This window comes from Eleutherodactylus coqui, chromosome 5 (assembly GCF_035609145.1).
Source record: "Eleutherodactylus coqui strain aEleCoq1 chromosome 5, aEleCoq1.hap1, whole genome shotgun sequence".
NCBI lineage: Eukaryota > Metazoa > Chordata > Amphibia > Anura > Eleutherodactylidae > Eleutherodactylus > Eleutherodactylus coqui.
The window spans coordinates 89,110,301-89,126,850 of NC_089841.1; the positions used below are offsets into that span (position 1 = coordinate 89,110,301).

Here is a 16,550-nt window from a genome sequence, read left to right on the forward strand (position 1 = left end):
ATGGGGCTGATGGAAATACCTGAGCACTTCCCACTCGGATATCTCCACAGTCCCATTGTAAGTGAATGGAGTGTTTGTGGGACCAGCGCTCTGTTCAGCCTCTCCTCGCCTGCTGCATGCAGAGTGACAGCTCTCTCCTTATGTGTAGTCTTCAGCAGCTGGTGCGGCCCACCCGTGTGACTAAACAGCTCAGCTCGGAGTCAAACTTCAAAGTAAACCTATTCTGAGCCGCTGCAGATTTTCAGAATAAGATCCCTATAGAGGTTACAGGCATCCCTGTCCGAGGTTCATGCTGCCCGAATCTTATGACAGAATACCTTTTAACAATGGGAGCCGTGCCTGCAGTTACAAGCGCTAGCCATTACATAGAGGTCGGCTTGGAGGCTTCCGCTCCGACCTCTCTGGTATTGCGGCGCTGATAGCATACGTCCGCTTAGCGATTGGTCGGGGTCCCGAGCAGCAGACCCCGGCCGATCAACTATTGATGACCTATCCTGATGATGGGTCATCAATAGTATTTCCCTGTAAACCCCTTTAAGTGGGGGGTCCCAGGATACATTTGCAGACTTTTCTAGTATACTATAAGCTGCGATTAGTCTTGTAGCAAGTATCTGCAAGTACCTGTTCTGCATCCCTGTATGTTTTTGCATCCTACATGACACCTCGTGTCTTGAGCGCCACATGACCTATTTTTGCTGTTACTAACTGAAGTGCATCTGTTCTCTTGTTGTTTGCAGGGAGGAGTGCTGTTGCTTGTGTTGGCTTTATGTTTCAATGTTGGTTTCCATGCAGCTTCCCGAAAGCTATCTTTAGATATTGGTGGATCCAAGCGTCTGCAAGCATTGTCTCACCTGGTCTCTGTCATATTACTGTGCCCATGGGTCATGGTGCTCACTGCAACTACCGAGGTAATCGCCGCGTCCATCTGTAGACACCTTGGGTCATGTGTTATACAACTGTCCAGATGTATCCAGGTTTTGTTTTACATATTACATTAAGATAAACTGGAGAGAGAGAAAGCAGATCCGTCTGGGTCTCTTAATGAAGTGGAGCCTCAGACTGATTTCTCCGCAGGATAACAGCGAGATCTTAAATTTCATTTGGAGGCGGCATTAAGAGCCTTTTTTGCACAGGTTGTGGTCTAGGAATATGATTTGGTTTAATTCCTATCTGCATCATTTATTATGATTACTTTATTCAAGTCCATTCTGTGGTCTCTCGCACCTGATTTTAGGATTAAATGGGAAGATGGAACAATACCTCTGCAGCACCACCTATAGGAAGGCAGCATTCCTGCACCGCAGTGTCGGACTTTTTAAACAAGCCTTAAAACAATGACTGGGAATTGTGAGTCAAAGCCAGAATCCATATACAGACAGCTGTTTCGGAGGTTTTGCCCCTCATCAGTGTGCAGTAGGTTTCTGGCTTGGCCAGTGAGTCCTATAGATGTGGTTCAGAAAGGGTAGTGTTTCTCCTAAAGGAGAGCACCATGCATGCTCTTCTTGGAAATGTGTTCCATATTTCCATTTCATATTTCCCAGGGGAGCTTGGATGGCTTTATAAGTTCCCTCACACCTTCAAAGTGCTCTCCTTTAGGGGAAACCATACCCATCTCGATCTTGGGATATAGCATGTATGATCGACTCAGGGAGAATGTCCATTCCCTAAATAAAAACAAGAGAGGACCTTCTCATCTCTCCTGATTTGCTTTCTGTCTTTGAACTCTTAGAATGCCTGTTAGAATACCACTGCTAGGGAGTAAAGGCCGTGGTGTGTGAAGTGTCAAATTTATTTATTTTTTTAAGGCTTTAACAACAAGCCACTGCCTTTGTATCTCCTCGTAGTAATAGTGCTCATTAGTGAACCCCTCATAGTAATCGTGCCCTATCAGTAATCCATTTACAGTAATAGTAGATCTCTACATAATAGTCAGATAGCAGCTCTACATGGTCACAGTGTTTGTAGTGCGGTTATCTCCAGTAATCACAGGTGGCGTCCTCTCTCATTTGGTGTCGTTCTTTTTCCTTTTTCTTCTTTATCCGGCCCAGACGTCACAATGACTTCTCCCAGCCACAACTTGTCTCTACAGAATTTTACATACAGAAGTCTTTAGCTCCTTGCTTTGCCATCACCCTCCCTACTTTTTCCACAGCTCTATACAATCCATGCTCCAGTAAGTAGTAAGGCCCCGCACAGTAAGTGCTGCTTTTAGTGCTCTCTGCACAGTAAAAGTGCCTCCTTTTCTGCCCTTTTCAAAAATGCTACCTCTTCTGCCCTCATAATTAATAATGTACCTTTTCTGTAGGTAAAAATGCCACTTGTTATGCCCTTTTAGGAAATTATGCCATTTTTTTCTGCCCCTGTAGGTGGTAATGCTGCCTTTTCTGCCCCCGTAATTAATAATTCCACCTTTATCTGTTCCTCTAATTGATAAGGCTGGTTTTGCCAGACTAGTGAGAACCAATGTTTGGGTGCTTCCTTCAGCCTCCCGGAGAGCGGGCAGCTGGTGGTCCCCCTGAATGATGGGTATTAAAGGGTTTGGAGCCTGTGCTTCAATTTCTGCTACTTGTGGACCCACATACAGATCTAGAAAGATTTAGTGATACGGTCATCACTACATTATGGGGCGAAAACAGGGTGTCTGGGGAGATATGTTTCATATTCACTGGGCACCCCGTTCCAGTGCGGTGTCCCTACAAATGTGACACTCGACTAACAGCTTGTCTTTTTTTTGGTACTTGCACATTTCCCATTCATCTCTATGGGATGTGCACACACAAAATGAGTCAATCTGCTGGTGTGCGGGTATGAAGTGCTGGAATGGCGTGCCCAGAGAATGTGAAACACAGCTCCCTGAACTACCAGTTACATCACCTTTTGAGTCCTATAACGTAGTTTATGGGGCTCAAAGGTGATGTCAGATGCCCTTTAACTTGACACTTACTCATAAGTTTCATAAACTGTAGCACAGAACATTCTCTTGCCTTTTTCAATGACTTTTTGTTGAGTTAACATAACTTGTTGTAGCAACTAATTAGTGTTGGATTAAGCTTTATTACATCTGTTCGTGTTCTTTTCGTATCTATGACTTATAATCAGATCATCATTTTTGATTGGATTTTCCCTTTAAATTAAAAGGGCCACTAATAAGCTGCTCATGTTTATCCTGGTAGTTTTCCCCTTGAATGCACTGTATAAGCCGACTCTTTAACCCCCTTTTTTTTTTTTTTGGCTTGTACTCAAGTGAGGAGCCGGCGTTTGTGTCCCCGGCGCAATGGTCTCTTACCGGCAGTGTGGCAAGCTGCTTCAGACTTCTCACTGTCATCTTCCTGCTCGGCTTTGAATTCCCCCTCCGTCACCGCTGTGTAAGTAAGCGTTGGGATTGGATCCAGCACCAGCCAATCACAGCCAGTGCTCGATCGTTCACAGCCATTCAGTGGATGACATCACTGAATGGCTGTGATTGGTTTATCGAACGCCGGCTGTGATTGGCTGGTGCTCAATCCAATCACAGCGCTTACATGCTGACGGCGGGGGAATTCAAAACTGAGCGGGGAGATAACAGCGGGGAGAATTCTGAAGCAGCTTGCCACACTGCTGGGGAGACCATCTCTCCAGGGACACAGACGCCGGCTGGGAGGTTAGTATTGCGGTTTTTTTGTTTTGTTTTTTTGGGGGGGTTACCTAGTATATACTCGATTATAGCTCGGCTTTTACTCGAGTCAATAAGTTTTACCAGTTTTTTTTGTGTAAAACTTATTGACTCGGCTCGGGTCGGCTTATACTCGGGTTGGCTAATACTCGAGTATATACGGTAGTCCAGAAACTGTTTTAGAATCACTATTCGAAAGTCGTCCCCTGTTTTTGTGATTGATTACTAACCCTGTCTTAATTAAATCTGTTTCAGAGTAAAGTGGAGTCTTGGTGGTCTCTTGTAATGCCTTTCATCACCGTCATTTTCTCGGTCATGATTCTGGATTTCTACGTGGAATCTGTTTGTACAGTCAAAATGGAACTATCAAAATGTTCCCGCTACGGGTACTTTGTCATTGCCCTGAGCGCTTTGCTTCTTGGGAATTTCTGGACTCATCCTATAACAGACCAACTGCGAGCAATGAATAAACCGGCACACCAGCCGAGCACTGAACACGTGCTGTCCGGAGGGGTGGTGGTGAGCGCCGTTTTCTTCTTGTTATGTAAGTATTAGTGGTTAGATTGGTTCTGCGTCTTTTGTTTCTCTAGTGGGACAAAGCCTTATAAGTTCTTCCAGAACTTTAGAACAGCACAACCGCAGGCCCATACGCACCTCCTCAGGCCATGTTCACATGAGGCAGATTAGTCCAGAATTTTGGGGGTAAAATCTGCTTTAAAAACTCAGCTTTTATTTTGGATATTACTGTGAAAATATGCTGCGGAAATCTGCTCTTCAAATCCGCATCCGCTGTTGCAGATTTGCTGCTTGTTTTGATGCATGCTGCAGATTTCGTCCTCTCCATTGAAGTCTATGGCAGAAATATACACGTTTTCAAATCTGCTAAAATTGACATGTTGCGGATTTGGATTCTGCATTGATTTAGTGTGGATTTTATTTTTTTGCAGCATTGCTGATAATGTAAATCCTTTTGGATTTTGCATAAGCCGCAGCCGGATAATGTGAGCATGGCTTTAGTGCATGTGTTCTGAGACACGCAATGGTAATTCCAATGGATTTATGCAAACCTAGTAAGCCTCACATCTAAAGACCCCCATACACAATAGAGTTTGCCTGAACCCATCGTTAACAGTTTGTTTGGACGATTCTGTGTGTGGAGGTGGTTCAACTTGCCCCTGAAAGATGATGTCGAGGTAAAGAAGGATGAAGGACTTTGAATTCAAATGCCTGACCCTTTTGTTTCCTGGAGATAAGCCACTACTTGAGCTGTCTGGCTGCAGCTTAACACCATAGACACACGGACGTTCAACCAAGCCAGGCATTTGTTTTATGGGAAGGCCAGGGGTAACTGCTGTCGGATAAACAATCATTTGTCCGACAGTTGTTGGTGCATGGGCACGTTAACTGTAAAGTGCACTATCCTACTAGAAGTAGTTGAATACCTGAGCAAGAAGCAGAAGTAGTATTTATATACATATGGTAATACGTAGTGGGGCTCCTTTGGCCCGAATGACATTGGATACTCTCCGTGGCATACTTTCTACTAATGTCTGATACACTTCAGCTGGTATTTCCCTCCATTCATCCTGCAAACATCTGGTGTAGTCCTTTTTGCCCGACGATATAATTGGTAATTCTATGCTATGACACCTTTAAGCATTCCCACCATGATTTATTATAAATAAACCAGCAGCCCTGAATTATGTCAGAGCAACGACAACTCTGAACTGGTTGTGTCGTGATTCTGTTTGCCCCTGACCAGTGCATTTAACTGTCTGATTCAGAGCACCGAGTGAACCCCTACTAGGGCAGCCTTTAAGTGCTTCTCCGAAATTACCCTGACAGCAGGTGAGTTAATGGCAAGTCGACTGTACAACTGAAGGTGTAGGATGGTAACATAACACACAGATATGCTAAGGCTTTGCATGCATCTCCAGTGTTGCTGCCTGGTCTCTGGGAAGGGGCTGAACACACCCCTTCCTATCACCCCTTCTCCTGGTACTCCCTGGATAGGCTTTCCATGCCATCTGGTACCACCAGCGCTTCTTGGTTTATCCTCCAGACCCAAGAGTGATGTCTTACCCAGCCTGACTGATGAAGGGCGCTACCCAGAAAAGATCACATGTTTTGCCAGAGTGCGCTGTGCCAACAGGTATGTACGGCGGAGGTTACGTTATGGTCGGGAGATATTTTATGTAGCATGGTCTTGGTCGGTTGGTTGTAGGGACAAGAACCATGAACATGGGGGCATACCCTGACATTGTAGACAAGAATGTGCTGCCGACAATATGGTAATACTCTGGAAATGGTCAGCAATATTGCCAATAAGACAACGCTGTTGAACATTGGTTTGAGGATATGGGTATTCCACGATTGGACTGACTGTACAGAGTCCGATTTGAACCTACTGAACGTCCCTGGGACAAACTGGAATGTCGGGTCAGGAAATATCAGCAGCGTTCATCTTCTTTGAGAAAACTCAACAGACTTTTGCAGGATAAATGGAGGGAAATACCAGGTGAAGTGTATGGAAATAGGTACTTGATACTGTCAGAGCTGATACCGGCTTGGATATCAACCAACTAAAAGAAGCACTGCAAACCGAAAAACATGGAGGGAGCTCACCTTTAGGGTCACTGAGGGGCGTGAACTACTAAACAGCTAACAGCAACAAATAGATACTGCTTTTGATTCTTGCTCAGGCATCCAATTACTTTTAGTAGGATAGAGGATTTCTTGAAAATACTCTTGCAGTTCTATTAAAGGGGTTTTCTAAGTAGCGCCAGCTGTCAGTACTGGGCTACACCAAGCCGGGGCTGAAGCCGCTGCTCTGACTCCTGTATAGGGACCGGCACTCATAATTGTACACACAGCTCTCATTGAAATTAATGGAAGCTGCATCGACAGTTACAAGCGCAGCTCCCATTGATTTCAGTGAGCGCTGCGCCTGCAATTACGAGCTCCAACCGCTATACAGGGGTAAGGGCAGCAGCTTCAGCTCCGACCCCAGTGTAGCCCAGCACTGACAACCTTTGCTGCCTGGAAAACCCCTTGAAGACCACTAGGTGGAGCTGTGATCCATTGTTTCGCCCCTATAAGTGTTGTACGTTGTTTGATTGATGCCCTAAATTTTGCCATCGGTCTAAATTCCCTGCATTTATAGCCTTAACGGAATAGATTTCACTTGCAAGATTACCTTTTCGTCTTTGAAAGCATAAAGACTTTGAGACGCTTAAATCACTTTTTGTAGGCTGTATGAATGTTCACATGAATCCTGTCTGTTGGACCATAAGGAATAAATGATTCTCAGCACTGAGGCATAAAACGGGGACTTGTATTTTATGGGCTTAGACTTAAAGTGGAGGCAGGTTATTGCAAGCCATCATTCTAGATGTATGGAGATAGTCCTGGGATTGTAAAGCATCGGCTGGGGCCAGTTAAAGGGATTATCCAAGACTTGAAGAAAAAAGTCTAAACCCTTGCATGAAAAGACACCCTACTCGCCTGTTACCTCCCCCGGTGATTCGGAGATGACTTTTCCCTGGTCTTCCTTAGAAGCCGGTAGCATGTGTCCATTGTAGCCAATCAGAGGCCTCAGTGGTCATGTCATGCTTTTCGTCACAGCTGAGCGATGGGAGCCATAATGCGAGGAGTATAGGACCTGACCGCTGAGGACACTGATTGCTATAGTATAGCCGCTCTCGGAGGTCTTGGGACTCCACACTAGATATGTGTATGGCGTCTGTGTGAAGCCTGGAGCTTATCTAGCTGTTGTATATATGAATGCAGATGCAAAAATGTCTCTTGCACCATATATTGTATATGGATAGGCTTACTGTCCTGTTTTTGTTCTCTTCTGCAGCTGCAAACATCCTGGCATCAGCCTCCCGTAAGGGACAGAAAGGCACCCTGGTAGGTTACTCTCCCGAAGGCACACCCCTCTACACCTTCATGGGAGATGCTCTGCACAGCACGTCTCCGTCCATGCCAAGGTTTATTAAGGATTCGCTGAAACAGATTCTCGAAGAATATGACTCCAGGCAGATCTTCTACTTCCTGTGTCTCAATCTGGTGCGTAACACTTCTGATGGGCAATCTTCTAAGCGTTTCTCCTCTACACTTTTTTTTTTTTTTTTTTTTTTTTTATCTCAATCATTTTTTTTAATTTATTTATTTTTTTTAATGGAGTAACAATAACCTCTAAAGGCCCTTTTAGACACCGATTTTTGCTCAAAAATTTCTCAAAGCCGTCTTTTGAGCGTTGTGTGTAACTCCGCTGACATCGTACAGTTTTCGTTATCCCGTCGCTCATCGTTGTCTTTCAGCGTGCTGAAAGATCTGGGATCAGTTATCAGGAATTCACAGCAGGATACAGCTGATACTATTGTTTCAGCTGTATCCCACTCCCTGAACACAGCCAGGGTATAAAGAACAGAGCGGTCCAGCTGTGTTCTCCATACCCTGCTTGGAGCAGTCCGAGCAGGGAACAGCTGGATGCAGAAGACAAGCGGGGCCTTTTTTTTCCTGGTTTTTAGTTTTATTGGGGGTAAAAAGCTAATGCAATCCTATGCAGACAGCCGTGATTTTGACCGCGTGAAAACCTGCCAGTCAACAAAATGCAGCATGTCGTATTTCTGTGTGGGACTCGCAGAGGTCCGCACAAAAACGTCACAGCTGGCTCTGCTCTGCGTATGTGCCGGCTGGGCAGCAGCTGGCACATAGCAGGGCGGAGGAGACGCTGGAGCAGGTGAGCCATTGTGGTCCCTGCAGGGGCACGGCTCGCATTCCGCTGTGAGAAAATTTTCGCAGCGGGATCCGACCCGGCTGTCTGCAGGAGGCCTTTGTCCCCCATGATGTCATACAAGACCTCTGGTGGATATTCACTTGTTTGTTTAGTTTTTTTTTTATTTGACACTTTCCCACTGTAGTTGGGGCATTCATAGGAGCCCCGGTTACAGGGGAAAACAACCCCTGTAGTGACATTAGTCACTGGCAGAGCTGGTCAGGGTCTAGTATAACCCTCCAGCCCTGCTGTAGCAGGGAACCCTGACTCCCGCAGTTGATGAAACCCTTTCACTTTCTAGTACACAGCGCTCATTGAGGGGAAGGAAAGGCAGAAAGGGTTAAAAACCCCTCCTGCCTTCTCCTCCCGGTTATCAGCTGTTACTAACAGCTGACAACCTGTCCTGTCTCTGTTTGATTGCAGGAGGCGGTAATTTTACATAAGGCTGCACTTAAAGCCCGGGACCAGGTGCCATAGATTCACTGGTCCTAAATGGGTTAATGCATCCAAGAATTGTTTGTCTTTTTTACTACTGTATCATCAATGTCAATTTGTAAAAAGGTATTAAAAAAATACTAGTATTAAATAAAATATAAAAAAAAACTAAAATGGTACACAAACCATATAGCTATAGGGACAACAGTGCAACGCGTTTCGAGGATAGACCGTTCCCTGTTTATCCAGCAAGTTGATGCTAACATTCTTCTGTAAGCAGGCATTAACCCTACAATACTGTTGTAGGAAGCCGTACATATAGGGATGTTGGTAGTATGCCCGGTTCAGAGCATTGTATGCTGTGGACTAGATTATGTTTGCTGTTGGATTTATCTCTACTTCTCCTTCTTCTGCTTTAGGCCTTCACATTTGTGGAGATTTTCTATGGCGTCTGGACCAATAGTCTAGGGTTGTTGTCGGATGGTTTCCACATGTTGTTTGACTGCTCTGCTCTCGTCATGGGACTTATCGCTGCACTTATGACCCGATGGAAAGCAACGCGGATATTCTCTTATGGGTAAGAATCTGCATACACATTGCAGGATGCCTGACAGAATTTAGAGCAAGAAGTAATGGACACCTTTTTCTGCCGCTTATTGTTTCAGGTACGGCCGAGTGGAAATACTGTCTGGGTTTATTAACGGTCTCTTCCTGGTAGTAATCTCTTTCTTTGTGTTTGTGGAGGCTGTGGGGAGAATCTTTGATCCACCTGACATTAATACAGATATGTTAACGGTAAGGGTGTAAGTGTTTGCCATTTAATATTAGAAGGCTTTCTACCTTGAACACCAACGCTTCTGAACTCATCAGTGATTATAACATAATATTGTGTCGCTCAAGAAAGGCATCCAGGCCCTTCTTGTACTCTTTTAGTGAGTTCACCATCACCACGTCCTCAGGCAGAGAGTTCCATAGTCTCACTGCTCTTACAGTAAAGAACCTCCTATGTTGGTGATGAAACCTTCTTTCTTCTAGATGTAACGAGCGCCCCTTTGTTGCAGTCACAGTCCTGGGTATAAATAGATGATGGGAGAGATCTCTGTATTGTCCCCTGATATATTTATACATAGTTATTAAGTCGCCCCTCAGCCGTCTTTTTTCTAAACTAAATAATCCCAATTTTGATAACCTCCCTGGGTATTGTAGTCCACCCAGTCCATTTATTACTTTAGTTGCCCACCTTTGAACCCGCTCAGGCTCTGATATGTCCTCCTTGAGTACCGGTGCCCTAAACTGTCCACAATATTCCATGTGTGGTCTGACCAGTGACTTGTAAAGAGGAAGAACAATGTTCTCGTCATCTTCTTGTATATTTAAATAAATTAACCTTATGTGCAATCAGAACAAGTCCAATCATTAAATTCTCTCGTCTCTTTCTCGTAACAGCCAGTGTCAATCGGGGGTCTGATTGTCAATCTTGTTGGTATATGTGCCTTTAGTCATGCCCATTCCCACGGTGGGTCCCGAGGAGGAGGAGGATGTTCTTCTCATGATCATGGCCACTCGCACCACGGTCATGGCCACAGTCATGGACATGGCCATTCACATAGTGACCATGGGCATACTCACAACCATGGTCATTCTCATGGATCAGGTGGAGGAGGAATGAATGCAAACATGCGTGGTGAGTACACTTTTCACAGCATATTTCTAAAATAGTTTGGGTTGTTAAAAGCATACTATAAAGGCTATAGACACTTTTGGGGGTCATTTTTTTCACATTAATGCATGTATTTTTGGGGTTGACAATCATTTTTTCAATAGGGTTTAAGTTATGCACTTTACCTTCTGCAGTTTCTACATTTTGCTGTATGTACATGTTACGATTTAAAGAGCCACTCCGGTGAAAACACATTTTTCCATTCCCGGTACCCACCCCATAACTTGATTGCCTATCTCACTCTGTAGGTCTCCTCTGTGTATTTCAGACACTTCCTTGAAGTGCAGCCACTTGTCTGGTGCTTATCAGTCACCATCTTAAGGCTGAGATTTTTCACATCAATCCCATAATGCATCAACACAGCATTAGCTAATGTTATACCATTCTGCCTGCTGGGGGATGGTTTAATGATCATTAGCAACTATAGTTACTTAAATAAGATGCAGACGAGAAGTATACCCTAAGGCATCCGTACAATTCCCGATGCACGAAACATCAGACGTGCCTTAAAAACGCACCTCTTCAGGGAAGCATACCAAATCCCCTGACCTAGTGCCCCGCCCCTCCCTATGGCTCCCTACACCTTCCACCCTGCCTATCGCATACGACTTTTACCCCTGCACCTCCTTACCTCCCCACCCCATTTGCTTTCTAATAACTGATTTCCACATGAAATCCCCTACTGCCCTATGTTCCCCATGCCTCGCTACCCCCACCCCATTTGTTTCAAACTGATTGTACCTCGCATTGTAATTGTTGTATTGTTTTGCAATTCTCTCATGCTTGAAAGCTCTGCGGAAAAAGTTGGAGCTATACAAATAAAGATTATTATTATTTATACAGTTAGGAGGATGATCTGTGATCTCCTCTATTATAGCTGTGTATTCATCATTATCAGTAATTGTGATAGGAGTGTCTGTGTCCTTCGAAAGCACTTTGTGTGATAGATCCATGTAACCACATCACACAGGCTGAGAATCTGACTAGAAATGAATCGATAACCCAAAGTAGATCTGAGCTGGTCAGAATTGAGATCACATGACCATCTCAGGAAAAAGCCGCTAGTAGTTTCATACAGAAATAACGAACCAAGATGATCCCAGCTCACTTATATATACTGAGGGGAATAGCTACATAATAAATGAAAACAAAACCCGCTGGAGTAGCCCTTTAAGTCTCATTAGGGGATCCGTCAATGAAGCTAGTGTGATGGCTTGGTTTTCAGCCCTTTATCTCTCCTCTCCTGCATGTTATCAGCTAATTTGTGAGCACACAAACTTTGTTGTGATCAGAACGTGCAAGAGAGCAGAGGAAAACTAAAGTCCCATTTACACGCAAAGATAATCTTTCAAATGATTAAAAGATTAGCGATCGTTTCGCATAAATTACTAATGAGCACTAATGTGCATTAGGACTTTGTCAGCTTCATTTGCATGGAAATGAGCCGCCAGGAGCTTCTTGCAGAACTCAGCAGGTGGTCTGAGCTCTGCAATTAGCTCTGTTGTTCAGGCATGGGCTGCTAAGAGAATACAATGTAATCACCTGCTCTCGTAGAGAACATAGTGTGGTCTGAACGATGGATTTTAAGCTCACCTAAAAATCATCGTTCAGTCAAAGTGCATGATGGCAGCATTTACACGCAACGATTTTTGCTCATGTGCCATCGTTTTTAACGAATTTTGAGTGATAATCGTTGCTTGTAATGGGCCTTACGCCGTCAATCCAGCCCCACTGACAGATCTACTGAGACTTGGACTACAATGTCCATATACAGTGATATGTACAAGCTGCAGAAGACAAACAGTGCGACATTTTTAATGAAGTCGTACTGCAAAAATGATTGTCGGAACAAAATACATGTATTTAATGCAAAATAAATTGCCCCCCAAGATGCTCTTCGCCTTTAATATGTGACAATTGTTTCTCCGCAGGTGTGTTTCTCCATGTGCTGGCAGACACTCTCGGCAGTGTTGGGGTCATAGTATCTACCATACTGATTCGGCAGTTTGGCTGGCTGATAGCAGATCCTCTGTGCTCCTTGTTCATTTCTGTCCTGATATTTGGGAGTGTCCTCCCTCTCCTGAAGGACGCCTGCCAAGTGATCCTCCTCAGAATTCCTCCTGAAATTGAGAAAGGGATAAACATGGCGCTTGAGAAGGTGAATTCACTCCTTTGTTTCTTAGCAGGTTTCTTCAGTTGCTTGTTGAGTATATTGAATATCATTAGTGGGTACAGTTCTTCAGTAAATGGCAAGACTATGGCAAAGCTGGAGATCTGCCTAGAGCAGGCTGTCGCCAAAAATTGTCAATGGAGGGTCTTATTGAGGAAGACCACCAAGCAACCTGTCAGTTCTAAAGGATTTACAAGCTTGTTTGGCAGAGATGGAAGAGCAGAGATTGCAATGACCTGTCTACATTCTCACATTTAACCCCTTTCTCCCCTGTGACATATTACTATGTTACAGAAACTGCATACTAGTACTACATGGTAGTACGTCACAGTGATGGCATGGGCATAAGAGCTGCTCATGTTATCACTGTATTAGGTAGCCAGCACCCCACTCTAGTGTTTGGGATCAGACAAAGCTCCAAACCTCAATGTTTGTTTAAAGGATTTTTTCCAGGACTTTTACTATTGATGACCTATCCTCGGGTTAGGCCAGCAGTAGATGATCGGCAGGGGACTGTTGCTTAGGATTATCGCCCGTCATGGACAGCACGGAAGCAGGTGGCACTGTCTTTATTGCAGCTGCCCAGTTTGGTAATATAGGCACTGCTGACATGAATTTTCTTTCAGCACTATCTACACGGGACACCTGGAGCGCTGGATGGGCTATTGATATAAATTATATTTAAAATTGACATGCTGTGGAATTAAATCCCGCACCACATGTCAATATCCACACGAGTTTTGTATAGTTTTTTTTTCCACAGCGTGAGGATGAGATTTTCAAAATCTTTTCGACTTTGCTGCTACTGTACATTCCGCAGCAAATCTTCCCCATGTAGTGTAGTAATAGTGACCCCCTATATTGGCAGCCCCAGTAGAGATGCGGGGTCCCCCCCCCAGAGGCCCCAGTAGGGATACAGGGTCCCCCACAGTGGCCCCAGTAGGGATATGGGGTCCCCCCTCTAGTAGTATTAAGGTCCCCCATTGCCGCTATGCTCTTCAGATGCAAGGAGAGATTTAGCAGTGCAGATTACAGTAGGGGGCGACTGGGACAGCCGTGGGTCCCCTTGGAGTCTCAGGCCCGGGGCGGTCCCCCCCCCCTATCATCCCTATTATAATCCACCATTGGTCCCCGCTTTACTCATTCCTGTAGCGGTGTCCGGAAAGCTTGTACTGAGGAAATGAGTGTGCAGGACCTGTGCTCAGCAAAGCAATGCGGATCACATGACCAGAGCTGGCTCATGTGAACCGCGTTGCTATGCCGACCACAGGTCCTGCACTGTCATTACAGGCTGTCTGGACACTTCTACAGCGGTGAGTAGAGTGGGAGCCTAGACCCTCCGTTGGAGCCTCTGACAATCACTCAGAGTCCCAAGGTCTACGCGGAGCATACTTTGGAAAACCCTGCACTATAGGCTGTACAATTAGTCGTCTGGGTGAACAGTTTAATTATTATTACCTTCTGTATTCACCTAAATAAACTACAGAGCACAAGTATACAGTCAGGAGGATGAGCTGTGATCTCCTCTATTACACTTGTGTGACAGGAGCTGTGTGATCATCATCAGTATTTGTGTTAGGAATGCCTGTGTTCCCCTTCTAGGCAGTTTCTGTGGTAGTGTCCATGTAATCACATCACAGACTAAGAAACTTACTAGGATCTGAACACCTAAACCCAAGTAAATCTGAGCTGGTCAAAATTGAGATCACATGACCTTCTGAGGAAAAAGTGGCCAGGAGTTTTAGATAAAGAGAAATGACTAACCAAGGTAACACTAGGTCACTTATATATACTGGGGAATAGCTTCATCATTTTTACTAGAGTGGCCCCTTTTAAATGAAGGGGAGGAAGAAATGCTCCCCAAAGGTGTCCATAGCTTTTAATGTACTTGGAGTCCAAAATCAAAGACAGAAACTCTAAAGAACTGAGTATTGGAGACATCTGACTTTGTAAAAGCGGGGCTTACGCCTGTAACATACAGCCCATATAGCAAGACCTAGCATTTGTGAGGATGGAGGGTGAAGAAGACAAAAGGGTAAAACCGTGCAGGAGTTGCGAGCCAATTCCAAAACAGAGTGACGCTAATATGAAAGACATTGGCATACTCATCTACAGCAGCCATAAAAACCAGACAGCAGGCATTGGGTGTTTGTGAATCTTTAGTGCAGGTGGGACGTTGCATGGTGCTTAGTACACTTATCATATGCCTATCTTCATCATACACCTCTAAACCTCTCTGTTCTTTGAAGAGAACGGCAGTGACTGCTCTATGCTAAATCTGGCCTATGTTTAGGCTGTCTGCTCTACCTTTTATACCATCTATTACACTTAAAATAAATATTGTTAGCACTAACATAATTGAAATCCGCAAGGTGCAAAGTCCTCAGGTAGCACCATCGCAGCCTTCAAGGGTAACCAAAATTGAAAGATAGGATGGCACACACTTCTTAAATTCGTAGAAGCTTATGAAAGCTTTTACTACAGATGTATCTGATGTTCTCAGTACAGCCAAACAATGTTTCTGGTAGTATAGCCCTTTGTCAAGCCAGGAATGAAACCTCAGTCTGGTGTAGATTAGATTAATAGAGATATAATTTTAGAGGGGGGGGTGGTTGAGTCTACTGAATGATACTGGTAAAGTGTGAAAGGGGACCCAAGGTCACTGCTCCACCAGTGTCTATACTAGACTAGAAGCAATGAGATAAAACTGAAAGGGAGGAGACACAAATTAGATATTAGAAATAACTTTCTGACAGTGAGTGTGATTAATGAGTGGAACAGGTTACCACGGGAGGTGGGGAGTTCTCCTTCAATGTAAGTCTTCAAACAAAGGCTGGACAAATATCTGTCTGTGATGAGTTAGTGAATCCTGCACTGAGCAGGGGGTTGGACCCGATGACCCTGGGGGTCCCTTCCAACTCTACCATTCTGTGATTCTTCAATCTTGAATTTACAAGTTTGCGAATGCTATAAGTGTTTGAATCCTATTTTTTTACTTTTATACCATCTATTTGGTGAAAATTTGGCACAATTCTTCTTTTGAGCACCCTAACCATACTATGTCAAGAAAAGTGTCTAACACAATTCATAAATGTGGTGCAAAAGCACGCAAGACTGTTTTCTGGTGCAATTTGCACCAGAAAATTGGTGCATGTACAATACAGTAGGATATTTTAAATTTGGATTGTTTGTAAAGGAGCTTAAGGCCCTTTTTCGACACAAGAACGTCATATTTCTCATTTGCGGAAGCAGACAAGCTAGTGATGTAACCTCCAGCTCGTTCACACTCATGTAGCTTGATTAGACTACAATTCTCATTGAAAATCGTACAGTTCTCGCTCACTTCTCATTCAGTGTTTCACTGACTTTGCTTTCAATTTCTGGTCATTGTTACAAGGCTTGTATAAAGAGTCTAACATTGACTTTAGGGATTGCTGCCTTCCAATAGATTGCACTGTGGAGCTATTGTTCTATCTCCCTTATTTGCATATTACCCAGAGGAGCGTAAATGGCCTTTTAGGTCTCCTCACTCGCTGTCTAGGTGCTCTCCCTAAGGAGAAAAGATAGCTTTTCTGACCCACATTTCGGTGACACATTGAACGATCGGTGTTTGAACTGCACAAGACAACAATGATTTTCATGCAGGCTAATACGGGATGACTAATGAGAAGCGCACTGTTCTCCTTCGTCATTCAGTCATTGCCTCGAGTTTGACCTGAACGACTATCGTTTAGTTTTGCTCGTTTGAATGACTATCTGAACAATGATTGTTCCGTGTAAACGCAGCATA

General features: G+C 44.3%; 1 protein-coding gene across 1 annotated transcript in view; it reads left to right on the forward strand.

The window, feature by feature from the left end:
- Positions 1-16,550, forward strand: part of SLC30A5 (solute carrier family 30 member 5) — a 31,538-nt gene that overhangs the window by 11,271 nt on the left and 3,717 nt on the right. The window contains exons 8-14 of the mRNA XM_066602823.1: positions 738-908; positions 3,908-4,196; positions 7,515-7,723; positions 9,290-9,447; positions 9,536-9,665; positions 10,317-10,554; positions 12,522-12,748. Of these exons, the coding sequence (XP_066458920.1) occupies positions 738-908; positions 3,908-4,196; positions 7,515-7,723; positions 9,290-9,447; positions 9,536-9,665; positions 10,317-10,554; positions 12,522-12,748 (1,422 nt within the window). The remainder of the gene's footprint in view (positions 1-737; positions 909-3,907; positions 4,197-7,514; positions 7,724-9,289; positions 9,448-9,535; positions 9,666-10,316; positions 10,555-12,521; positions 12,749-16,550) is intronic.